General features: G+C 45.1%; 4 protein-coding genes across 4 annotated transcripts; all 4 read right to left on the bottom strand.

Moving 5' to 3' along the window:
* Positions 1-302: 302 nt before the first annotated feature.
* LOC118998298 (protocadherin beta-10-like) lies at positions 303-4623 on the bottom strand. Its single transcript, XM_037062379.1, has one exon. It carries the CDS (start codon positions 3419-3421, stop codon positions 1025-1027), a length of 2397 nt encoding a protein of 798 aa, XP_036918274.1. The 5' UTR covers positions 3422-4623; the 3' UTR covers positions 303-1024.
* Positions 4624-5540: 917 nt separating this feature from the next.
* LOC118998294 (protocadherin beta-16-like) lies at positions 5541-8596 on the bottom strand. Its single transcript, XM_037062366.1, has one exon. It carries the CDS (start codon positions 8407-8409, stop codon positions 6010-6012), a length of 2400 nt encoding a protein of 799 aa, XP_036918261.1. The 5' UTR covers positions 8410-8596; the 3' UTR covers positions 5541-6009.
* A 4046-nt stretch (positions 8597-12642) lies between these two features.
* PCDHB8 (protocadherin beta 8) lies at positions 12643-15936 on the bottom strand. The gene has a single exon (XM_037062392.1). The coding sequence runs from the start codon at positions 15755-15757 to the stop codon at positions 13373-13375; it is 2385 nt and encodes a 794-aa protein (XP_036918287.1). The 5' UTR covers positions 15758-15936; the 3' UTR covers positions 12643-13372.
* Positions 15937-18814: 2878 nt separating this feature from the next.
* PCDHB7 (protocadherin beta 7) lies at positions 18815-21949 on the bottom strand. The gene has a single exon (XM_037062351.1). The coding sequence runs from the start codon at positions 21806-21808 to the stop codon at positions 19403-19405; it is 2406 nt and encodes an 801-aa protein (XP_036918246.1). The 5' UTR covers positions 21809-21949; the 3' UTR covers positions 18815-19402.
* Positions 21950-25509: the final 3560 nt, after the last annotated feature.

Genomic DNA, 25509 nt, shown 5'->3' with positions numbered 1-25509 from the left:
TGCCTGGGTTGCAGGCCAGTTCCTGGCAGGGGATGCATGAGAGGCAACCATGCATTGATATTTCTCTCCCTCTCTCCTATCCTTATCCTCTAAAGATAAATAAATAAAACCTTTAAAAATAAATAAAACTGAATGTTAAGATAGGGCAATAGAAACATATTACTTTGGAATATTGAGATCAATTCTAGAGAAACCACGCATAGAAGGTGTCCAGAGGCAAAAAAAAAAATCTACTGTATTTCTTTGTGATTTTAGTACACCTTGATTTTTAAATTTGACAGTAATTAAATACATTTACAAAACAAGTGAAAGGAAAAATATCTTTCCATCAGTCTACCAATAGCCTCACATTCAAACTTCCAAAAACGATTCATTTATAATCATTTTCATGCAGGTTATTACACATTGTTTTAATTATAAGACATGCTCTGTTCCACATATCAGTAAAAGTGAACACTAGAAAATACTGAGTAAAAGTACTAATATATAAAGGAACAATAATATAAACAAGAATGTTATTGGGGCCCACTATCACTCACAAAAATGATGTTTAATTTTATCATGAGCAGGATAATAGAGAAATACTTCTTTTCAAAGGCTATGATTTTAAACTAGATGACATGGACTTCTAACATGATTAAACATGATGTTGGAATAAAGTCAGAACTGCATGTATGTTTTCTTACTTGGAGGAAGTACACAGGCGGGGGGTAGAATAATGAGACACAGTCTCTGAAATATGCTACCAGAAAAATGAAACCCACAGTTCTCTGGAACGAAAAAAATAATAACTAAATTGTTGCACATTTAGAAAGAATTAAATCTTTAAACGATTATTTAGAAATGGGTACTAATTGAGTTAAATGTTGATTAATGCAAAAATTATGAAATAACAGTGCAAAAACATAGATATATAGTACTTTAAAATTAGACATAATAATTTAATATGGAGTTTTGAAAGTAAACTAATATTTATATGGTTGTAAAACACTTCAAATGTACATGAAAATATTTTTTAAATTTACTAAAAATTAAATCCAAAGCTATTTTGAAAGGCAGGGGTTTCTTCACTATTCCTCTCAAAGCCCTGTTCCTGAATATTGGGAAGAACTGGCTTCAAAAACTTGAACTCGCTGGTCCCTGAGCCTCCCTTCAGACACACCTCATACTGGTAGCTCTGGGACAGGGTCCCAGTGCCGCTGACGTCCACCAGGTGGCCCGGAAAGTGGCCCTCGGGCACCGGGCAGCCACCCTCCAAGCCCGCCCTGCCCCTCCTGCACAGCCGCACCCCGACGAACGCCAGCACCGAGAACAGGAAGAGCGACGACACCGACGCCAGCGCGATGACCAGGTAGACCGTGAGCGGGTCGGTCTGGGCCGCGGCGGCCGCCGCTTCGGGCAGCAGCGGCAGGTAGGGCTGCGAGAAGCCGTCCACCAGCAGCACGTGCAGCGTGACGCTGGCCGACAGCGGCGGCTCGCCATTGTCCTTCACCAGCAGCAGCAGCCTGTGCTTGGCCGCGTCGCGCTCGCTCAGCAGCCGCGCCGTGCGCACCTCGCCGTTGTGCGCCCACACGCTGAACAGCCCGGGCTCTGTGGCCTTGAGCAGCTGGTAGGACAGCCAGGCGTTCTGGCCCGAGTCGCCGTCCACAGCCACCACCTTGCTCACCAGGTAGCCGGGCTCGGCCGCCCTGGGCACCAGCTCGGTGCAGGGCGCAGAGCCGTTCTGCAGCGGGTACAGCACGAAGGGCGCGTTGTCGTTGGCGTCCAGCACCTGCACGCGCACCCGCGCCTGGCTGCTCAGCGCCGGGGCCCCGCGGTCTGTGGCGCCCACCAGGAACTCGAAGGCCTGCAGGGCCTCGAAATCCAGGGCCCTGAGGGCGAACAGGTGCCCGTTGTCGGCGTTGATGGACACCAGCGAGTCCAGGGGCAGGCTGGGGTCCTGGGGCTGCAGCAGGGAGTAGGTGACCTGGGCGTTGGCGCCCGCGTCTCTGTCTGTGGCGCTGACGCTGCCCATGTGCAGGGCGGGGCTGTTGTTCTCTTGGATGAAGAGGGTGTAGGAGGTTTGGGTGAAGGCCGGGGCGTTGTCGTTGACGTCAGAAACAAACACGGTTATGTTGTGCTGGGTTTTCAGTCTGGGAGTCCCCAGGTCAGTAACGGTGATGGTGATGTTGTACTCTGCTTGGCTTTCTCTGTCCAGCACTCCTTCTGTCATTAGAATGTAAAAATTCTCCACAGAGGGTCTCAGAAGGAATGGCAGATTATCTTGAATGTAACAAATCATTTTTCCATTTTCTCCAGAATCTCTGTCCTTAATCCTAAAAACAGCCAATATCGTCTCAGGAGAGTCCTCAGGAACGTGGTTGGAAAGTGATGACATGATCAATTCAGGGGGATTGTCATTGGTGTCTAGAACCTCAACCAAAACTATACATCTTGCAAAAAGGCCCCCACCATCGATTGCCTGGATATTGATTTTGTAAGACTTTACTAGCTCATAATCAAGCAGCACTCTGAGAACAATTTCCCCAGAAAAGGGATTGATTTGGAAGGTTGTTCGAATATCTTCAGAAGCATCAAACAATGAATAAGATATATCTGCATAGATTCCAGAGTCTATATCTCCTGCAGAAACTTTAGCAATAATGGAACCTACTGGGCTGTTCTCTAGAACCTGGGTCTGGTAGATTGCCTGAGAAAACTGTGGGGCATTGTCATTGACATCCAGGATCTCAATGCGTATCGTGGAGGTCCCAGACCTGGGTGGGGACCCGCCATCAAGGGCAGTGAGTGTTAAACTCAGCTCTTGCTGCTTTTCCCTGTCCAGTGCCTTGTCCAAAACTAGCTCTGGATATATCATGCCTGCATCACTGTCATTAATTTTAATATGGAAAAAAGAGTTGGCACTGATGGTGTAGTTTTGAATACCGTTAAGTCCTCCATCTGAATCATGTGCTCTTTCTAGCCGAAATGTTGTTCCTTCAGCTGTATTTTCTATGATTTTTAAGACTGTTTCTTTGTCCTGAAACACTGGTGAATGATCATTTATGTCCCAGACCCTCAGCTCAGACTGGTAAATCTGAAAAGGGTTATCCACTAAAATTTGGAAATACAGCACGCAGGGCTCTGTGGAGCCACACAGCTTCTCCCGGTCCAGTTTCTCATTTGTGAGCAAATCCCCAGTATGCGAGTCCAGGAGCAAGCATTGTTTGTTATCATCAAAGACCACCCGGGCTCCCCGTGCAACCAGCTCCCGGTCCCCTAGTCCCAGGTCTGTCGCCAAATTGGCCACAAAGGATCCTCTCTCTGTTTCCTCTGTCACTGAATATCGTCTGAACCCAGATCCTGCCAAGGATCCTCCCCAAAACAGAAAGATAAACAGGACTTGCCTTTGTCTTGGGCAACGCAGCCCTCCAGCCTCCATAGCTTCTTCTGAACACGTCTTTCGTCAGTATTAGTCCCAGTCACAGCTCCCAGCACAGGGAAGGAGCAGTTGCAACCACAGACCTACCCCCTGTAGAAGCAGGGGTCTGGGTTTTTCTGCGATCTTGAGCAGCTATGTCTTTTCCCTCAGCTGGCCTGCCTCGTTCCTCCTTTTTCTGTTAGTGACTTCTGCAGCACTCCCAATTCGATTCTTTGTTCCGTCTCTTTAGCCTGCAGCGCCACCGCCTGGCCCCCAACAGACTCACATGTCTGCACCCAATTTGTATGTATTTATAAATTTCTTCTTTAGTGGCTCATTCACATATTTCATTTTTCCTTTGTTTGTTTTGTCAAATAAAACATTGAGATACAGAACTTTTCGTGTTGTTAAGATTTTTTTCACCACTTCATGGGGGGAAGTAAAATATTCAACAGTCGCAAAAAGAATGTTCCCAGCACTGAACTCCGTGCGCCTCATTGTGCTATGTTTAGCTCTGTATTGGGCCTTTCTCCCCTGAAACTAACCCCGTGCAATGTCAGGAACCAAAGGGAACGCGGTGGTGACTTCTGAGGCACCAGATAACAGCTTTTCCTTTTCCAGAAAACATTGTGGATAGGATCACCAAACACTGACAAAAACTTGTTTCACACCTTCTTCTACAAATTTCTTCAAAACCTACCTACATCGCCTAAATTGAGTCACCACTCTATAATTCGGGAGGAAGCATACAAGTTACCCTTCCTCCGTGCTTTCATAAAAGCTTGTATAACTTCCCTATAAATATTACTGCTTCTTGCGTCATGTCGATCTGTACCTTCTTAAGTAGGGACACTATGTCCTCCTCATCTTTGGTTGGCCAATCAGACACTCACTGAATGCTAACTGCATTCGGACATGCATAAAGCAACTCTTGAGTAGCAAAAAAATAAACTTTCGGTGCCTTTAATTTCTTACTGTTCAAAATTTGTATTCTTTCACTTATTATTTGCAACTTTTGTTCCCTTTCTTCAATATGTCTGTTTTTCTTACACTAGCTTTAAAATTACCTGCAGAACTACAGAAGGAGCTGACCTTTATCTTAAAGTCCCTCTTAATTAAAATCTAATGGGATCTAATTTCCCTTCACTAAAGAAATGGAGGTAAAGAGTAGCTCACACTATCCCTGGCTGGTGTGGCTCAGTGGGTTGAATGCTGGCCGGTGAACCAAAGGGTCATTGGTTCAATTCCCAATCAGGGCATATGCTCGGGTTAAGGGCCAGGTCCCCAGCTGGGGGCACATGAGAGGCAATCACACATTGATGTTTCTCTCCCTCTCTCTTTCCCTTCTCTCTAGAAATAAATAAAACATCTTTTAAAAGAGGAGACCACACTGATGCCCATCCTAACACCACTGAAAATAAGAACAGCACTATAACAGCAGCCTCATGTGGGATTCTATTCAAAGGCCTACTATCTAGCTAGGAATGAGCCCTATTTTTCCATAGTAAGTAAGAGAAACAGAATAAAATGGGGCATATTGTACAAAGAAAGGACTAGATACTGTCAAAAAATCTAATTGTTGCCTAAAAAAGTCACACTATCTAAGCGTCTGTTTGATGATTTCTACTGTTTTTTCCCAACTGACTGGGAGTGCATTGTTAGCAATGAAAAGCTTTGTAAGGATCTCTGATTTCTGCATACAGAAAAGGGTAGTATTATTAAATATTTCTATATGATACTGTACTTTACTAAACTTTACTATTTTGGTCTCCAAACTTTGGGATACATGCATTTGATGTCTCACATTGTCATTTCTTCTTATTTTCAGATAAAAGCTGATTAAATAATTATTTATCACATCACAACAGAAATATTATATATTAAATAGGAAGATAACAATATAGGGAGAAAACAATACAAAAAACAAACTTTTTTTAAAAGTAACAATTTTAGAAAATTGCTATAATGAAAACTGAGGTTAACAAAGCAACAAAAATATTATTGTAAGAGGAAATTGAAGTATCAGATAATAAATATATAGACCAAGAGCAGCAGATTATTTTAATAATTGTAGTTGTAGAAAAAGGAGAACTAAAATGAAAATGTAAGTAGAAAGTCAATAAGAACATTTTATAGGGTGGAAAAAATTTAATGATATCAATTTTGGAGGTAAAACCTATTTAATTCAAAACCTATTTAATTAACCTAATTTAACTTAATTGGTATTCTATTGAGAAACACTACAATGGGCTAAAATGTGAGGAAAAGAAAATGTTTGAAGTTAAACATAAAATTGGAAATTGAGGATAAACCAAATAGAGAAAATAAAAATCACCTTATTGGTGGTGGGCATAAACAATTTAGTTAGTTCACAAAATATATTAGAAGTTAATGTCTTTATTAAATAAGTACTTATCAATAATGAGACCCCAAAACTATTCCAAAAGAAGGGATTTTATTCCACTTCACTCCCCATGCCCTGGGATGTGAGATTGGAGATCATTGGTTTTAGAAACTTTAACTCACTGACTCCTGAATCTCCAGCCAAAAAACCCTCAGTATTCCCAGTCAGTCGAGAACAATAAAAGATTAAATATTTTAAATAATTTTTATTGGATATTGAATCCAAAGCTGTTTCTAAAGTTCTCGTTTTCCTCTGCATTCCTACCAGTGTCATGGACTGGAAGACTGGGAATAATCGGCTGCAGAAATTTAAACTCATCTGTCCCCATACCTCCCTTCAGACACACCTCATACTGGTAGCTCTGGGACAGGGTCCCAGTACCGCTGACGTCCACCAGGTGGCCCGGAAAGTGGCCCTCGGGCACCGGGCAGCCACCCTCCAAGCCCGCCCTGCCCCTCCTGCACAGCCGCACCCCGACGAACGCCAGCACCGAGAACAGGAAGAGCGACGACACCGACGCCAGCGCGATGACCAGGTAGACCGTGAGCGGGTCGGTCTGGGCCGCGGCGGCCGCCGCTTCGGGCAGCAGCGGCAGGTAGGGCTGCGAGAAGCCGTCCACCAGCAGCACGTGCAGCGTGACGCTGGCCGACAGCGGCGGCTCGCCATTGTCCTTCACCAGCAGCAGCAGCCTGTGCTTGGCCGCGTCGCGCTCGCTCAGCAGCCGCGCCGTGCGCACCTCGCCGTTGTGCGCCCACACGCTGAACAGCCCGGGCTCTGTGGCCTTGAGCAGCTGGTAGGACAGCCAGGCGTTCTGGCCCGAGTCGCCGTCCACAGCCACCACCTTGCTCACCAGGTAGCCGGGCTCGGCCGCCCTGGGCACCAGCTCGGTGCAGGGCGCAGAGCCGTTCTGCAGCGGGTACAGCACGAAGGGCGCGTTGTCGTTGGCGTCCAGCACCTGCACGCGCACCCGCGCCTGGCTGCTCAGCGCCGGGGCCCCGCGGTCTGTGGCGCCCACCAGGAACTCGAAGGCCTGCAGGGCCTCGAAATCCAGGGCCCTGAGGGCGAACAGGTGCCCGTTGTCGGCGTTGATGGACACCAGCGAGTCCAGGGGCAGGCTGGGGTCCTGGGGCTGCAGCAGGGAGTAGGTGACCTGGGCGTTGGCGCCCGCGTCTCTGTCTGTGGCGCTGACGCTGCCCATGTGCAGGGCGGGGCTGTTGTTCTCTTGGATGAAGAGGGTGTAGGAGGTTTGGGTGAAGGCCGGGGCGTTGTCGTTGACGTCGGAGACCAGCAGGGTTATGTTGTGCTGGGTTTTCAGTCTGGGGGTCCCCAGGTCAGTAACGGTGATGGTGATGTTGTACTGGGCTCTTTCTTCTCTGTCTAGTGCTCTCTTTGTTACCAAGGTGTAAAAGTTCTTGGCTGAAGATTTTAGAAGAAAGGGAAGGCCATCCTGGATGGAACAAATAGTCTTCCCATTGTCCCCAGAGTCTGGATCTGAAGCACTGAAAACAGCTACTACAATCTCAGGCGAGTTCTCTGGGATGGGGCTGGTCAGTGCAGACATGGTCACTTCTGGGGCGTTATCATTCACATCTGACACCTGCAGGTAAAGAGTGCATTTTCCTGAAAGGCCTCCGCCATCAGTGGCCTGGATGTCCACTTCATAAGACCGAACTGCTTCGAAATCTACTTGTTTTCTCAGTCGAATTTCTCCTGTAGTAGGATTTACCTCCAAAGTTTGGCTAATATCTTCTGAAGGCCGAAAGAGGGAGTAGACTAGTTTTCCATTGACTCCACTGTCTAAATCGCTGGCAGAGACGGTGGCAACCCGGGAGCCCACGCTGCTGTTCTCAGGAATGCGCACCTTGTACAGCGGCTGCCCAAACTCGGGGGCGTTGTCGTTGATGTCCACCACTTCGATGCGCACCTGGGCGGTCCCAGACCTGGGCGGAGAGCCGCCATCCAGCGCTGTGAGTGTTAACGCGATTTCAGGCTCCTCCTCCCGGTCCAGCTCTTTGTCCAGCACCAGCTCCGGGTATTTTCTGCCATCACTGCGATTATGGGTTAGAACTTGAAAATGGGGGTTGGGGCTGATTTTATAGTTCTGAATATTGTTACTTCCTACGTCCAAGTCCAGAGCATTACTCAGGGGGAATGCCATTCCTAGGGGACTGTTTTCCGGTATTTTTAGAATCATTTCTCTTTCAGAGAACACGGGAGAATGGTCATTTATGTCTTTCACCCTTAGTTCAGCCTGAAATATCTCCAAGGGGTTTTCCATCAGCACTTGGAAATGTAGCTGACAAGTCTCCGCGGAACCGCATAGCTCCTCTCGGTCTAGTTTCTCATTTATGAGCAAGTCCCCAGTCTGCAGCTTGAGTTGCAAGTGCTCTTTGTGCCCCTGAGATATGATCCGGGCCCCACGGCGCGACATCTCCGCCAGCCCCAATCCCAAGTCTTTTCCCAGATTTGCCACAAAGAATCCCCTCTCTGTTTCTTCCACTACTGAGTAGGGCCCTAAATCGGCGCCCACCCCAGACATGCTGAGCAAAACAAAGGAAATAAGGACTTGCCTTTGTCTCCAATTGCGCATCCATCCAATCTCCATTGCTCTTTCCTGAAAATTTGGTTCACAGGAGCTTCTTGTATGTATGCCCAAGATCCTAGCAGCCCGGTCCTGCCGTCCGGAACAGCAAAACTATGCCCAGAATACAGTTTTTAAAAGAGGTTTCACACTCACTTTTGCTGTGGCTGAGAAAGCTGTTCGTTAGCTTCCAGGCAGTGTGAAACTGTGTATACCAGAGTTACGTAGGCAATTCTATTTTCCATCATTTAACCTGCAGCGCCACCATGCGTTCTCACTAAGTCTTACATTTTCTGATTTAACATTGGACCCAAGATTCTCCTAACGTATAGAATAAATTGAGTAAGTTGTGTTCTGTAATATTAAACACTGAGTTCTAGTTTCATGTGGTTTTTGTGTGTTCAGATAAAACTCTGTGTTGTTACACAGGAGAAATACAAAGAGTAAATTGTCATGTCACTGTTTAAAATGGAAGAATAATGATTCGATAATTTAGTTAACATTAAGCTAAAACTGACATATATTTTGGAACAAATTTTCTTCAGAATGACATTGGAACAGTTTTACAAGTATATCTTTTTCTTGGTACATATTAGGGAATTACAAGTGAGTGGACGCTGTACATTTGCAATTAGTGGTGTTTCTAAAGAGAATGTTGAACCAACACCTTGTTAAAAAGTAGATTACATCTTCTTTCCAACACCCAAGTCTGAAAACGGTGAGGTTTTGCAGTTTTCAAGTTAATGGGAAATTATTTTCTGAATAGGACGGTCTCAAAGTTGTGTCTTACTAAGCTTTTGGATCCCTTTAAAAAAAGTGATTGCGATACAGATAATTTGTTTTGTTCTTTTTAAAAACATCTTTAATGAGCCCTGGATGGTGTGGCTCAGTGGATTGAGCACTGAACTGCGAAGTAGAGGGTCGTTGGTTCGATTCCCAGTCAGGGCACATGCCTGGATTGTGGGCCGGGTCCCCCGGTGTGTGGAGCACAAGAGGCAACCACACATGGATGTTTCTCTCCCTCTCTTTCTGCCTCCCTTCCCCTCTGTCTAAAAATAAGTAAATAAATTCTTTAAAAATATATCTTTAATGAGATATAATTCACATACTATACATTTATAGTGTATACTTCAGTGGCTTTATAGTCACAGAATAAGGGATCCATGACCACAGTCAATTTTAGAACATTTTCATTAATCAGAAACCTGTACTCTTCAGCTATATCACCCCCCATTCTCCCATCCCTCATGCTCCAGGCCCTAATAATCAACCACTAGTTTACCTTCTGACTTCCTCTTCTGGACTTCCATATGAATGGAATAAAACAATATATGGACTTTTGTGACTGGCCTCTTTGACTTGGCATGTCTTCAAGGTTCATCCCAGTGTGGCATGTGTCAATACTTCATTCGTTTTGTGGGGAGATAATGTTCCACTGTATAGATATATCACATTGTAGGTATCTATTCATTCTTCTGTTGGTAGACATTGGACTTTTCCCACCTTTTGAAAATTGTGAATAATGCTGCTATAGACATTCACACACAAATGTTTGTGTGGACATATTTTCATTTGCCTAGGAGTAGAATTGCTAGCTCACATACTGTCTCTTATGTTTAATTTTTAATTCACTTTTAAAGATTTTATTTATTTATTTTGAGAGAGGGGAAGGGAGAAAGAAAGAGAGGGAGAGAAACATCAATATGCGGCTGCCTCTCACGTGCCCCCGACCACAGACCATGCCTCCAACCCAGGCATGTGCCCCGACTGGGACTCACACTGGCGACCCCTTGGTTCACAGGCCAGTGATTAATCCACTGAGCCACACCGGCCAGGGCTCTATGTTTAATTTTTAAAAAACATTTTATTTCCTCTGGGGGAGAGGGAAGGGATAGGGGAATGGAGGAAGAAAGACAGGGAAAGAAACATCAGTCAGTCACTTCGCGCATGCGCCCAACCAGGGACCTGGCCCTCAACCCAGGCTTGTGCCTTGAGTGGGAATTGAACCAGCAATCTTTCATCTTTTGGTTCACAGGCCAATGCTCAATCCACCAAGCCACAACAGCCAGGACATACTATTTCTATGTTTATTTGAGGAACTGCCAGACTGTTTTCCAAACCAGCTGCATCATTTTGCATTCCCACCAGCAGTGAATTGGTATTTTAGTTTCTCCTCATCCTCCCAATGTGTGCTGTTGCCCGACAGTTTGGTCCCAGCCACCCTGGAAAATTTTGATTTGCATTTCTCTGATGAGTGATGTTGTTAAACATCTTTTCTTGTGCTTATTGGCCATTTGTATATCTTCCTTGGAGGAATGTCTTTTCAGATCTTCACCCATTTTTAAACTGGGTTATTTGTCTTACTATAATCGAGTTTTAGGAATTCTTTATATGTTCCATATACAAGTTCCTTATCGAATTTGTGTTTTTTAAAAGATTTTATTCATTTGTCTTTAGAGGGGAAGAGGAGAGAGGGAGAGAAATATCAACGTATGGTTGCCTCTCGTGCATCTTCTGCTGGGAACTGGCCTGCAACCCAGGCATGTGCCCTGACTGGGAATCGAACTGTGATTCTTTGGTTGACAGGCCTGCGCTCAATCCACTGAGCTACACCAGCCAGGGCGGATTTGTATTCTTTTGTTCAGTTTTTCCATGTCGAATATTTGAATTCAATGTCAGTGGAGACTTATGATATCTTTATTCAATCAGTATTTTGTGAATGATTGTAAAAGCTTGTTAATTACCTTGTCTGGAGGTAACATTAAACCTCTAATCAATGAGACCTAAACTCCTGGCATAAAGACCATTATGTGCCTTCCTTTGGCCACAAGCGGTACTACTAGACTATGTAATTTTCTTCCACGCAGGCAATCTGTGGCAAGTGAATATTGGCCACCCCTCCAAAGATATCCACACCCTAATTCCCCAAATCTGTAAATGTGTCATAATACATAGCAAAAGAGACTTCCCAGATGTAAGTAAGTTGAAATCTTTGCAAAGGGAAGGTCATCGTGGATTATCAGGGTGGGATAGAATTTACCAAAGGGAAATGTGACTACAAAAGAATAGTATCAGAGATAGGATGCTGCTGACTTTGAAGATGGAATACTGGGGCCATGAGTCAATAATGTAGGCAGCACCTAGAAACTAGGAAAGACAAAGAAATGGATTCTCCTCTGGAGCCACCAGAAAGGAGTGCATTCCTGCTGACACCTTGATTGTAGCCCAGTAACACCCATATATGAGATCTGATCTATAGAACTATAAAGTAATACATTTGATTGTCTTAAGCAACTGTGTTTGTGGTCATCTTTTACCGCAGCAATAGAAAGCTTGTACAGAACACAAGCACAGATTCTCATGCACCCAGCAGCCAAGTCAACAAAAATTCATCAACCCACAAGAATATTGTAATCACAACACATGCTGAAGAAGGTCTGAATCAGTTCTGCTGAACCATTCTTTCAGAATAAAGTTGCTTAAGACCCCTGACATCTTTTTTCCAGCGTATTTTTAAAGAAGAGTTGCCAAAGACATGTTCTTAATTTAAACAGAAAATAACTGGAACCTGCCAATTTTTTTCTATTAAATTTACAGAATATCTAAATTAGTTGGTGTTAAAAATTTCTCCATAACATTGCCTATACTTTCCTGAAATTATTTCATTTAGGATTAACACCAGAATACAACTACTTTAAATCAAACGGTATACTAAAATGGATACAGCATATTTAGTTTAAATAAGTACTTACAGAGATGTATATAATAAAGCAAGTTTCAACTTTCCAAATAAAATGAAAACTACATTTGAAGGATGACAGAAAAATGCTGATGGGATAATACAAGAAATTCAAGAGATAAAGCCCTGGGAATCTCTACTCCCTATTCAGGACATTCATTTCTGCAGTAATAAACGTGACATGTTGAGAGTGTACAGGCAGATATTTGGGCCAATTCATTTATGATGAAGATCAACTGTGTTCCCTGACCTAGCTAGCTAGTCGAGATAGTCAGTGCTTCTATACTCAGAACTTGGAGTTTATTGGTCCATAGTGTGGCCATTGGTTTAGAAACAAATACAAACTATAGCCCCAAATTTACATTTTTACATAGGAGTTCGGTTTATGGGACAAATAGATTTCATTTCCTTGGTTAGCAAGACAATGCTACCAGTTAACATCCACCATCATAGCACATGGATGGAGGACTGGGCTGCACAATGCAAGTGTGCTTGCAATATATTTCAAATTTTTCCTTTTTCCTCAAGAAAGATGAGTGGGTACTGGCTGGCCGCTGCATTTTTCTGTCACGGGTTATCGATATTTCTCAAATGGGAAAAGCCGATTTCACTACTGTGCTATTTCATCTCACTAGATAAACACTGTGGAGATTTCCCCTCCTTTGAACATCAGTGAAACTAAATGAAAAGTAGTTAAAGTAATTAAGTTAAAACTAACACTGATATACTAATGAAAAGAAGCACGATTAGTAAAAAATTGTGAGAGAACACAGTATCAAAATCAAATACTAGGAGATCAGAATAAAGCAAGAACCAAATTCTCATGGTGCAGGTTCTCCTGCCTTCCTGGTTAGGCAGTTTTACATGTGTTAGTGCATTTCTGCTTTTATAGACCTTATAAGTCTCAAAACTAATAAACTAAAAGTCTCAAGAAAGCACTAACCAACTATGTGGAATTAACTTTTCACTGTTGCCCCTAACACATTCATAAGCTGTTCCAGAACAAGGCTTTGTACAGCTGTTGCCTTCTTCAGTCTTTTAAGAGGCAAGATTTAGGACCATTCATCTTTTATAGTGATTAACAAAATATAAGGTATCATTCTTTAAAACAAAGAAGTAATACGAGAAAATTTGAAAGGAAGCTTAGTGTAATTTAAAAATTCATAATAGGTTGCCAGAAAAACTATCACCTTGAACTTACCAATTTTAAATATTTGGAGTAAGATAAACAATTATTGTCACTGAATACTAAAAGTCGTTCCTAAAATTGGGGTTTTCTTCTATTTCTGGTCCAGGGTACTGGCCCTGAGAATTGGGCAACATAGGCTTCAGAAACTTGAACTCGCTGGTCCCTGATCCTCCCATCAGACACACCTCATACTGGTAACTCTGGGACAGGGTCCCAGTACCGCTGACGTCCACCAGGTGGCCCGGAAAGTGGCCCTCGGGCACCGGGCAGCCACCCTCCAAGCCCGCCCTGCCCCTCCTGCACAGCCGCACCCCGACGAACGCCAGCACCGAGAACAGGAAGAGCGACGACACCGACGCCAGCGCGATGACCAGGTAGACCGTGAGCGGGTCGGTCTGGGCCGCGGCGGCCGCCGCTTCGGGCAGCAGCGGCAGGTAGGGCTGCGAGAAGCCGTCCACCAGCAGCACGTGCAGCGTGACGCTGGCCGACAGCGGCGGCTCGCCATTGTCCTTCACCAGCAGCAGCAGCCTGTGCTTGGCCGCGTCGCGCTCGCTCAGCAGCCGCGCCGTGCGCACCTCGCCGTTGTGCGCCCACACGCTGAACAGCCCGGGCTCTGTGGCCTTGAGCAGCTGGTAGGACAGCCAGGCGTTCTGGCCCGAGTCGCCGTCCACAGCCACCACCTTGCTCACCAGGTAGCCGGGCTCGGCCGCCCTGGGCACCAGCTCGGTGCAGGGCGCAGAGCCGTTCTGCAGCGGGTACAGCACGAAGGGCGCGTTGTCGTTGGCGTCCAGCACCTGCACGCGCACCCGCGCCTGGCTGCTCAGCGCCGGGGCCCCGCGGTCTGTGGCGCCCACCAGGAACTCGAAGGCCTGCAGGGCCTCGAAATCCAGGGCCCTGAGGGCGAACAGGTGCCCGTTGTCGGCGTTGATGGACACCAGCGAGTCCAGGGGCAGGCTGGGGTCCTGGGGCTGCAGCAGGGAGTAGGTGACCTGGGCGTTGGCGCCCGCGTCTCTGTCTGTGGCGCTGACGCTGCCCATGTGCAGGGCGGGGCTGTTGTTCTCTTGGATGAAGAGGGTGTAGGAGGTTTGGGTGAAGGTCGGGGCGTTGTCGTTGACGTCAGAAACAAACACGGTTATGTTGTGCTGGGTTTTCAGTCTGGGGATCCCCTTGTCTGTGATGGTAATGGTGATATTGTACTCCGCTGTTGTCTCTCTGTCCAAAGGTGTCTCCGTTACTAAGGTGTAGAAGTTTTCCAAAGAAGATTTTAGGATAAAGGGCAGATCATCCTGAATGGAGCAACTTATTTTTCCGTTTTCTTCCGAATCAAGATCCGAGACACTGAAAACTGCAACCACAGTCTCAGGCGAGTTCTCAGGGATCTGCCTGGTAAGTGCGGACATGGTGAGTTCTGGGGCGTTGTCATTCACATCCACGACTTCAGTGAGAACAGTGCATTTTCCAGACAAGCTTCCAGCATCTTTGGCCTCAATATTGACCTCATAGGACTGAATTGCTTCGAAATCAAGTTGTTTTTTCAGTCGAATGTCTCCTGTCACAGGATTGATCTCAAAGGTTTTTCTAATCTCTTCTGAAGCCTGGAAAAGTGAATAGGAAATCTCTCCATTGACTCCTATGTCTACATCCGTAGCAGAGACCTTGACAACCAGGAAGCCTATGGGACTGTCCTCAGGGATCTGCACCCTATAGAAAGGCTGCTCAAATTCAGGGGCATTATCGTTGATGTCCACGACTTCGATGTAGACCTGAGTGGTGCCAGACTGGGGCGGTGAGCCACCATCCAGCGCTGTGAGGGTTACCTTGAGCTCAGGCTCCTTCTCACGATCCAGTGCTTTGTCCAGCACCAGCTGGGGATATTTCCTGCCATCGCTGCGTTCAAGGGTGAGGACCCGGAAATAGGAGTTTGGACTGAGTGTGTAGTTCTTAATATTATTTCGTCCTACATCTAGGTCCTGGGCGTTCTTCAGCGGAAATGCCGACCCAGGAGGACTGCTTTCTGATATTTTTAGCACCATATCGCTTTCCACGAACACCGGAGCATGGTCATTTATGTCTATTACTTGTAGCTCAGCTTGAAAAAACTCTAAGGGATTCGCTAGCAACACCTGGAAACGCAGCACACAGGGCTCTGTGTGCCCACACAGTTCCTCACGGTCCAGTTTCTCATTTAGCAACAAATCCCCAGTCGCCTGATCGAGGTGCAAATGCAATTTGTTCCCTTTGGAAATGACCCTAGCCCCCCGCCTGGAGAGTTCCTTCTGCCCCAGACCCAGGTCTTTTGATAAATTGGTTACAAAAGAGTTCCCTTCAGTTTCCTCCACCACAGAATAGCGCCTAGGCTCAGCGCCCACCAGAGATAAGCCCAAGAAGAGAAAGAAGAAAAGAACTTGCCTTTGTCTGCGAATGCGCTTCCTGCTGGCCTCCATTGTTCTTGCCTGTGCAGCCTCTAGCAAGGCTGAGCTGTGAAGAACTCGGTGTCTGAGACTGTGATTATTGCGCAGGAGACCTCAGAAATATTCCAGTGAGTAGGAGTTTTTGGAGGACCCAGTCCTTCTGTGACACCCTAGTTTCCCGAGGGTTTCCAGGCTCTGCTGGTGAGTTTTGCCTGTTAATGAAGCCGCAGTTGCGGTTCCGGTTTTTACCTTCTTATCCTGCAGCGCCACCACGCGTCCTTATAGGATCTTATATTTTTCCATGATGAAAACGGATGCACGATTTCTAACCTAGCCTACATTGCACAGGTTATAACACTAACATTACTATCTCTGGACCTTACGGTGCTGACAATAGTCTGAGGACCGCACAAGAGAAATGCCATTAGTAGGAACGTTTAACTTTTAGTAATACTACCTGTGTTTGGAACAAAAAGAAAATATTTATGCAACAGCCTGGCTGAGAAGAAATATATGCAGAAAAAATTAAATATATAATTGGAATAACATAGAAAGCTTTCAGAGTATACTTTTATTGCCATGACTTATGGGAGTAATTAGTATCTACCTGTGAAACCTGAAAAATGTATTTAAGCTTGGCCTTAGTTTTCTCATCTGTAAGATGGAGATTATAATGGTACCTAGTACATCAGGCTGCTGTGAGTCCCCCCATACAAATGAGGACACTGAGGCAGAGACAGATTAACCTTATAGACACACACACAAGCCAGGCATGTAATTCGATGCCACCAGGTAGCTGAATTTGCACGAGTCCATTGCCATGACTAGAAAAACACCCAATATCTGCGTGGTAGAAGAATGCACGAGTAGAATTAGCTCAGATAAAAGGTATCGTGTTAAGTGATTACACGAGGAAGGGGCTGGAGAGCTTGTCTAATAGAGATATAACCCGTGACAGTCGTGGTGGTTCTGTATTCAGAGGGATTCCCCTTGTTGTCATGAACTCCTCTTCTTACAGTGTCCATTTAAAAAAACTTTTATTTTGAAAAATTTCAAATGCCATAAAGAAGGAGAATCATATGATGAACCCACAGGAACTAATAACTGGCTTCAACCATTATAAATATTTTTCCCAAAATTGTGCATCTTGCTAACATTCTCATATCTCAGGCAAACTAAATTTTTGCCTATAAATACTTCATTATACACCTCTCACTTTTAATGACCTAAACAATGACTGCAACGCCATACCATACCTAGGAAATTAGGTTAATATTGGCCTCAGACACACAGCAAGATGGCAATGGCAGTGTATATATGCATCTATATTCGATTTTTCTCCAATTCTTTCACAGTTGTTTAAATCAAGATCCAAACAAGATTCACCACACATTACTCTTATTTCATTGCAGAAAATTCCCTCCTTCCCTTTCCTATGTCATTCATTTGTTTAAAAAAAAAACTAGATAATTTTAACCTGACACTATGAAAACGGCGTAAAATTTTACTGCTCTGAGGTTTATTTGTTCTTAGATTATATGACATTAGTAATGCACAGTAATAGTACTATTTTAAAACTTATCTGCAGTAATTTATAATATATTCAATACTGCTATGCAAAAATTATCTGGAGAATGTTTAAGAAAAAGGAGTTACAGATTATGATAACAAACAAAGCTTCTCCTTAACTCCCCTGCATCTCTAAATAATTTAATTGTAATTTGTTTATTTTTATTTTTTTACCTTTTTAACAAATATTTTATTTATTTATTTTTAGAGAGAGGGGAAGGGAGGGAGAAATATCAATGTGTGGTTGCCTCTCACATCGCCCCCACTGGGGACCTGGCCCACAACCTAGGCATGTGCCCTGTCTGGGAATCAAACCCATGACACTTTGGTTCGTAGCCCACACTCAATCCACTGAGCTATACCAATGAGGGCCTGTTTATTTTTAATATTACATATTCAAAACAATTCTTTTTCTTATACTTTCCCAATTCAGCACTGCAGTGTATTGAATTAGAAGCTTTAAAAATAAAATTTTAAATTAAAGGAGGAAAGTGTGTTTAAAAAGGTAGATAAGAACTACTGTAGAAACATTACTACAGTGTGAGAAAGTTAATAAACCAATTAAGAAATGAAAATTATGCGATATTTCTATTCAGGGTCATTAATTTTGGGGGGGGAAGGAAGGTCATATATTGAGATAAGGAAAAAACACAAATTGATCTTTCCATTTAAAAAACTTGAGATTTGGTTAGATCAGAGCTTTAACAATAATAATTAAATAATTACTTCAAAAAAGCTGAATTATTAATTTATAAGAGTGTAAAATGTCAGACCAATAAATACTTTGTTATTTTCAAATATAAAAAGAAAAAACTGGCCCTGGCTGGTGTAGCTCAGTGGATTGAGCACGGGCCTGCAAACCAAAGAATCACGGTTCGATTCCCAGTCAGGGCACATGCCTGGGTTGCAGGCCAGTTCCTAGAAGGGAATGCACAAGAGGCAACCACATATTGATATTTCTCTCCCTCTCTCCTTCCCTTCCCCCTTAAAGATAAATAAATAAAATCTTAAAAAATAAAAAGACTGTACACCTGGCTAGTGTAGCTCAGAGAATTGAGTGTGGCGGTGGACTGCAAACCAAAGGGTCTCGGGTTCGATTCCCATCAGAGAACATGCCTGGGCTGCAGGCTAGGTCTCCATTGGGGGCCAGTAGGGACCACATGAGAGGCAACCATGCTTCCATGTTTCTCTCCCTTCCCTCTCTCTAAAAATAAATAAATAAATAAATAAATAAAGAAAAAGACTGAACAGAAATATAACCGAGGAAAAGGTTGCTTCTCACCCTGGTTGGTGTTGCTCAGTGGATTGAGCGCGGGCCTGCAAACCAGACGATCGCGGTTGGATTCCCAGTCAGGGCACATACCTGGGTTGCAGGCCAGTTCCCCGCAGGGGACTCACGAGAGGCAACCATACATTGATGTTTCTCTCCCTCTCTCCTTCCCTTCCCCTCTAAAGATAAATAAACAAAGTCTTTAAAAAAAGAAAAGGTTGCTTTTCTTTAATTATGGAGAAACTTGCAATGTGATATCTAGTGATAGAAAAGGGAGTACAACAGCATAACGAGATCCCAATGGCAGAAAGATTTAGAAAAGATACTTTGTTCTCCCATGTATTAGTAGGTGGCCTTAGTGAATTTACTGAACCTCTGTTTGCTTATTTTAAAAATACTTCTCATAGGTTTATTTCTAAGACTAATAGTGTTAAAATAGTGTATGATACACACCAAGTACTTTTTAAAAATCTTTGAAACATACTGTGTAATCTGTACTTCTAAAACTTAGGGTAGATATACAACTGCAGCACTGAAATCAAAGAGGAAAATAAAAAAGCAGTAGAGTTTGAAGATGATGAACACTGATTTACAACATCTCAAACAAGATTTGTCACATAATAGACTGCGCACATGCATAATTGCTAGAGGTAAAATAGACACATACATCCCATGTTTTGCGGAGGTATCTCAGGACCAAAGCTGTATCCACTTCCGTGTGAATTTATTCTGTGACTTTAAGAATACTTGAAATACTGTGAAAGCATTCCTCTACATGCAACACAAGGTACATTTCTTAGGTATGTATTCGCAGACACAATACATTAATTTTTCATTCTTTACCAGAAACCCAAATCACGCTGAAATGCAGGATATTCTTCCACTTCCCTCCCCGTGCTCTGGAACTGCACATTAGAAATAATTGGCTTCAGGAACTTGAACTCGCTGGTCCCTGATCCTCCCTTCAGACACACCTCATACTGGTAGCTCTGGGACAGGGTCCCAGTGCCGCTGACGTCCACCAGGTGGCCCGGAAAGTGGCCCTCGGGCACAGAGCAGCCACCCTCCAAGCCCGCCCTGCCCCTCCTGCACAGCCGCACCCCGACGAACGCCAGCACCGAGAACAGGAAGAGCGACGACACCGACGCCAGCGCGATGACCAGGTAGACCGTGAGCGGGTCGGTCTGGGCCGCCGCGGCCGCCGCTTCGGGCAGCAGCGGCAGGTAGGGCTGCGAGAAGCCGTCCACCAGCAGCACGTGCAGCGTGACGCTGGCCGACAGCGGCGGCTCGCCATTGTCCTTCACCAGCAGCAGCAGCCTGTGCTTGGCCGCGTCGCGCTCGCTCAGCAGCCGCGCCGTGCGCACCTCGCCGTTGTGCGCCCACACGCTGAACAGCCCGGGCTCTGTGGCCTTGAGCAGCTGGTAGGACAGCCAGGCGTTCTGGCCCGAGTCGCCGTCCACAGCCACCACCTTGCTCACCAGGTAGCCGGGCTCGGCCGCCCTGGGCACCAGCTCGGTGCAGGGCGCAGAGCCGTTCTGCAGCGGGTACAGCACGAAGGGCGCGTTGTCGTTGGCGTCCAGCACCTGCACGCGCACCCGCGCCTGGCTGCTCAGCGCCGGGGCCCCGCGGTCTGTGGCGCCCACCAGGAACTCGAAGGCCTGCAGGGCCTCGAAATCCAGGGCCCTGAGGGCGAACAGGTGCCCGTTGTCGGCGTTGATGGACACCAGCGAGTCCAGGGGCAGGCTGGGGTCCTGGGGCTGCAGCAGGGAGTAGGTGACCTGGGCGTTGGCGCCCGCGTCTCTGTCTGTGGCGCTGACGCTGCCCATGTGCAGGGCGGGGCTGTTGTTCTCTTGGATGAAGAGGGTGTAGGAGGTTTGGGTGAAGGCCGGGGCGTTGTCGTTGACGTCAGAAACAAACAAGGTTATGTTGTGCTGGGTTTTCAGTCTGGGTGTCCCCATGTCTGTGACGGTGATGGTGATGTTATACTCATCCATGGTCTCTCTGTCCAGCGTTGTCTTTGTCACCAGGGTGTAGAAATTCTCTACTGATGGCTTCAGGAGGAAGGGGAGATCATCTTGGATGGAGCACACCATCTTTGCATTGTTACCTGAATCTTTGTCTCTAATCTTAAAAACAGCTACGATGGTCTCAGCTGAGTTTTCAGAAACCGAGGTAAGGAGGGAGGACAGGAGCAGCTCCGGTGCGTTATCGTTTACATCTGTTACCTGAACTACCACGGTACATTTTCCGGAAAGCCCTCCGCCGTCCTGGGCCTGAATAGTTATTGTGTAATTTTGCATTTCCTCATAGTTTAATTCTATTTTAAGATAAAGACTGCCAGATGTTGGATTGATTTGAAACGTTTTGAGAATTCTCTCAGTGGCATAAAAAAAAGCATAAACGATTTCTCCATTACTCCCGGCGTCTAAATCTCTAGCGGACACGGCAGCAACCAGGGAGCCCACGGGGCTGTCCTCCGGCACCTGCACCTTGTAGAGCGACTGTGCAAACTCAGGGGCGTTGTCATTTATGTCCAGGACTAGGATCCGAACCAGGGCAGTGCCGGAGCGGGGCGGAGAGCCGCCGTCCACGGCGGTGAGGGTTAAACTGAGCTCAGGCAGCTGCTCTCGGTCCAGCGCTCGATCCAGTACTAACTCGGGATAGAGATTTCCTTCCCCACGGGCGTGCACGTTAATATGGAAATAGGTATTGGCGCTGATGGTGTAGTTTCTCAAGTTGTTGGTTCCGACATCCAAATCCTGTGCCCCCTCTAGGAGAAATGCCGCCCCTGGGGTGGTGCTTTCTAGTATTTTCAAGGGAATCTCTCTCTCTAGAAACACTGGAGAATGATCGTTGACGTCTCTGACCCATAACTCAGCGCGGAAAATCTGAAAAGGCTTCTCCAGCAACACCTGGAAAGGCAGCACGCAGGGCTCTGTGGGGCCGCACAGCTCCTCCCGGTCCAGTTTCTCCCCTAGCAGTAAGTCACCAGTAAGCGGGTTGAGTAGCAACAATCCGGTGTTCTGGTCTGAAACGATTCTACATCCCCGAGCTGCCAGTTCCCCCGCCCCCAACCTCAGGTCATTTGCTAGGCTGGCCAGAAAGGTGCCACTCTCGGTTTCCTCGGCCACAGAATACCGGAGCGGCTCCGCGCCGGCCCCAGACACTCCCAGAAACGCACAGAGAAGCAGGACTTGCCTGGTCCGCCCCACACGCTCCGCTCGGGCCTCCATGCCTCCTGTCATCGGCCTTCCAGAACCGCTGTCACTCGGCCCCAAGCAGCTTCCCGAGGTGGCAGCAACCTAATTCTCAGAAATGAGCGTATAACTGCAATGCTTGTGGAGAGGGGGCCCCACTTTCCAGCAGCTCCTGTTCCCACGGTTTCCTTTCCTCTACCTTTCTGACTCGCCAGATTTTCTCTGAACCCTGGAATCTGCAAAGTCCGTTGTGAGAGTCTTTCCCCCTCTTTTTAGGCAGCAGCGCCACCTTGCGTTTTATGGTTGTTACTCCCGTTTTCAAGAAGAGAACAGAATGACAGTGTGTTGAAGGAGCAGCAGCTGGCGTGGTTTTCTGTCCCCCAGGGTCTTTGGTGTTCCGTTCCATCTTCCACCTCAAATTGTCACAGGAGTACTTGTGAGTGCTTATATCGTCCTCCCCTCTTATAATCCGAGTTCATAGAAAAATAATGCTTTGTTTTCCTTAATCTAGGGGCATGAAATTAAACTCTGAATCCCCACCAGGAGAAAAACCTAAGAAAACCTCCTGCTTTTAAAACTGACAGCAAAGACTGTGTAAGAAAATGAAGCCCCCATCAAGAAGTCTACCTATGTTTGTTAACTCTCACAATAATGAGTTCATGCTGCAGAGTAAAGGCCTTTTTCAGTTTCTTGTGAATTAAATGATCCTTCTGGTTTCAAGGTGTTCACTCTTTAACCATGCTATTTTCTGGAACACATTCTGTTCCCACTCTAAGTAATAATATAATTTAAATTATTGTTAACATATCATTTCAATGGCCAGCATTTCCAAGGGTATGCAATGAATATTCTTAAAATTAACAATAGCAACTAGATCATCCCTAGCTTTGTGGAACTGCTCCTAGTATTTCAATTTTAGCTATGATGTTTGATCTTGATTTGGGGTAAATGCTCTTGATTTGGGGTAGATGCTCCTTGTTTGGATCAAGAAAGTTTTCTCCTTTTTCTTTATTCTTTCATATTTTAAAGTAATTTTGATGTGTTGAAATCATACCTTTATTCTTTAGCTTTTTAATTCTTGAGTTCTTGATATGACGATAGTTAACTATGACACATTATTGCTTTAATGCAAAGATGGATCTGATGCGTCAACCTTGTTTTAGCGTTTTTCTGGCCCGTGTTGCTCTATGTATGTACATGTATGTGTTTAACATCTATGGCTTTTGTGTTAAACTATCCAGCCTTATAGAATGGGTTGGGAAGATTTTCATCTATTTCTACACAACAGCATAGCTTTCATGTTTACGTCATCTGTTTCTTCATGCTTAATTACAACTTGCCTTTTAAATGGGTTGGGTTTGGTGGTTTTGCTGATGGTGAATCTGTGACTTCCATTTTACTTTGGTTATTAATCTATACAGGTTTTACTTTCTTTGAAAGTTATTTGTATTTTATTCTTGAAAACTATTCATTTAAAAAACCACTTAACAAATTTATTATGTTTTCATTATATTATATAACTTTAGCTATAACTCTACTCTTTCTTTTTTTCTTTGTTAATTAAAAAATTTTATTTAACGAAAGTGTCAGATAATTACATATATTACTGCTTTGAAGCCTCGCAACAATCCTGGTGACTGAGGCATCAAAATCTACATTCAGTCAATGAACAAGCTAAAACTCAAGGAGGTTAATTGAATTAATTGATGTCATACTGCTAATAAGAAATAGACAAAGTCTGACTTCAAAGCCCACTTTATACCTCCATATACTGTTTAAATGTTTCTACTATATTTGCTTTCTCTGCTTTTAAGAATGTTTATCTTTATTTCCTCCATTAAAATATAAGTTTTGTGAAAGTAGGGGACCTAGCTATAGGTTCTTTTTTAAAAAATATATTTTATTGATTATACCATTACAGTTGTTCTATTCCCCCCATTCATTCCCCTTCACCCACGCACACTCCCTCCCCCACCATTCTCCCCCCCTTAGTTTATAACCACGTGTCTCAAGTTCTTTGGATTCTATATTTCCCCCACTATTCTTGCCCTCCCCCTATCTATTTTCTACCTACTGTCTATGCTATTTTCTGTACCTTCTCCCCCCATCTCCTCCTCCCTCTCCCCTGTTGCTAACCCTCCATGTGTTCTTCATTTCTATGGTTCCACTCCTGATCTAGCTGTCCTCTTGGTTTGCTTTTGTTTTAGGCGTGGTTGTTAATAACTCTGAGTTTGCTGTCCTTTCACTGTTCATATTTTTCATCTTCTTTTTCTTATATAAGTCCCTTTAGCATTTCATATAATAAGGGCTTGGTGATGATGAACTCCTTGAACTTGACCTTATCTGAGAAGCACTTTATCTGTCCTTCCATTCTAAATGAAAGTTTTGCTGGATAAAGCAATCTTGGCTGTAGGTCTTTGGATTTCATGACTTGGAATACTTCTTTCCAGCCCCTTCTTGCCTGTAAGGTCTCTTTTGAGAAATCCGCTGACAGTCTGATGGGTACTCCTTTGTAGGTGACTGTCCCCTTATCTCTTGCTGCTTCTAGGATTCTCTCCTTCATTTTAGTCTTGGCTAATGTAATTATGATGTGCCTTGGTGTGTTCCTTCTTGGGTCCAACTTCTTTGGGACTCTCTGAGCTTCCTGGATTTCCTGGAAGTCTATTTCCTTTGCCAGACTGGGGAAGTTCTCCTTTATTATTTGTTCAAATAAGTTTTCCACTCGTGGCTGTTTCTTTCCCCCTTCTGGTACCCCTATAATCCGGATGTTGGAACGTTTAAAGATGTCCTGGAGGTTCCTAAGCCTCTCCTCATTTTTTTGAATTCTCATTTCTTCATTCCTTTCTGGTTGGATGTTTCGTTCTTCCTTCTGGTCCATTCCATTGATTTGAGTCCCAGTTTCCTTTCCATCACTATTGGTTTCCTGGACATCTCCCTTCATTTCAATTAGTTTAGCCTTCATATGTTCCTCTAATTTGTGACTATAATCAACCAGTTCTGTGAGAATCCTGATAAACAGTGTCTTGAATTGTGCTTCTGAGAGGCTGGCAATCTCTCGGTTGCTTAGAGTTATGGGCTCTGGGACTTTGAGTTCTTCTTGCGCCATCTTTTGGGCTGTTCGTGCCTGTTACGTATCAGGATCGGAGCCCTAGGTGTTCACGTGAGCAGGGCAACTCAGTCGCTGGGTTGTGAAGCTGTATGTGGGGGCGGGGTCAAAGAGGAACAATGGCGTCTTGTCTGCCACCTCCAGCCGGGGTCCCCACAGGTGGCCGGTGCGGCAGCTGCCACGGTCACCTGGGCCCATGTGTTTCATCCCACTGCACGTGAGTGTGCCACTGCTGTTAGCCCCCCACTGGGTTCGTCTCCTGGGGCCTGCATGGTCCATCTCTCTGTGCGTGAGTGTGCGACCTAGGTCAGTCTGCCCCACACCCTGACTGAGTCCGGGCTACCTGCATGCCTAAGTTGGGGGATCTTTTCTTCCCGACCCTGCTCCACTGCTGGCTCCGCCCCTCTTACCATCCCAGTTGAACGGTTGGTTGTTGTCGGACTTCCATATAATTCAATTTTCTGTTCTTTGGCTGTGTCTTTGTTCTCCAAACCTTTCTTGAATTCAAACTTGGTTGTGGGAGAAGGCACAGTGTTTCCACCTATGCCTCCATCTTGGCAGAAGTCCTTTTTTAAAAAATAATTTTATTTATTTATCTTAGAGGGGAAGAGAAGGAGAGAAATATCAATGTATGGTTGCCTCT

The sequence above is a fragment of the Sturnira hondurensis genome, unplaced genomic scaffold (assembly GCF_014824575.4).
Source record: "Sturnira hondurensis isolate 20B ecotype Veracruz unplaced genomic scaffold, ASM1482457v3 Scaffold0001120, whole genome shotgun sequence".
Classification (NCBI taxonomy): Eukaryota; Metazoa; Chordata; class Mammalia; order Chiroptera; family Phyllostomidae; genus Sturnira; species Sturnira hondurensis.
Note: the sequence above shows the minus strand (reverse complement) of the source record. Positions and strands in the feature narration are given on the sequence as shown.

Bases quoted from the DNA above. Each gene is read 5' to 3' on its own strand.
- LOC118998294 (XM_037062366.1), bottom strand. From the start codon at position 8,409: ATGGAGATTGGATGGATGCGCAATTGGAGACAAAGGCAAGTCCTTATT.
- PCDHB8 (XM_037062392.1), bottom strand. From the start codon at position 15,757: ATGGAGGCCAGCAGGAAGCGCATTCGCAGACAAAGGCAAGTTCTTTTC.
- LOC118998298 (XM_037062379.1), bottom strand. From the start codon at position 3,421: ATGGAGGCTGGAGGGCTGCGTTGCCCAAGACAAAGGCAAGTCCTGTTT.
- PCDHB7 (XM_037062351.1), bottom strand. From the start codon at position 21,808: ATGACAGGAGGCATGGAGGCCCGAGCGGAGCGTGTGGGGCGGACCAGG.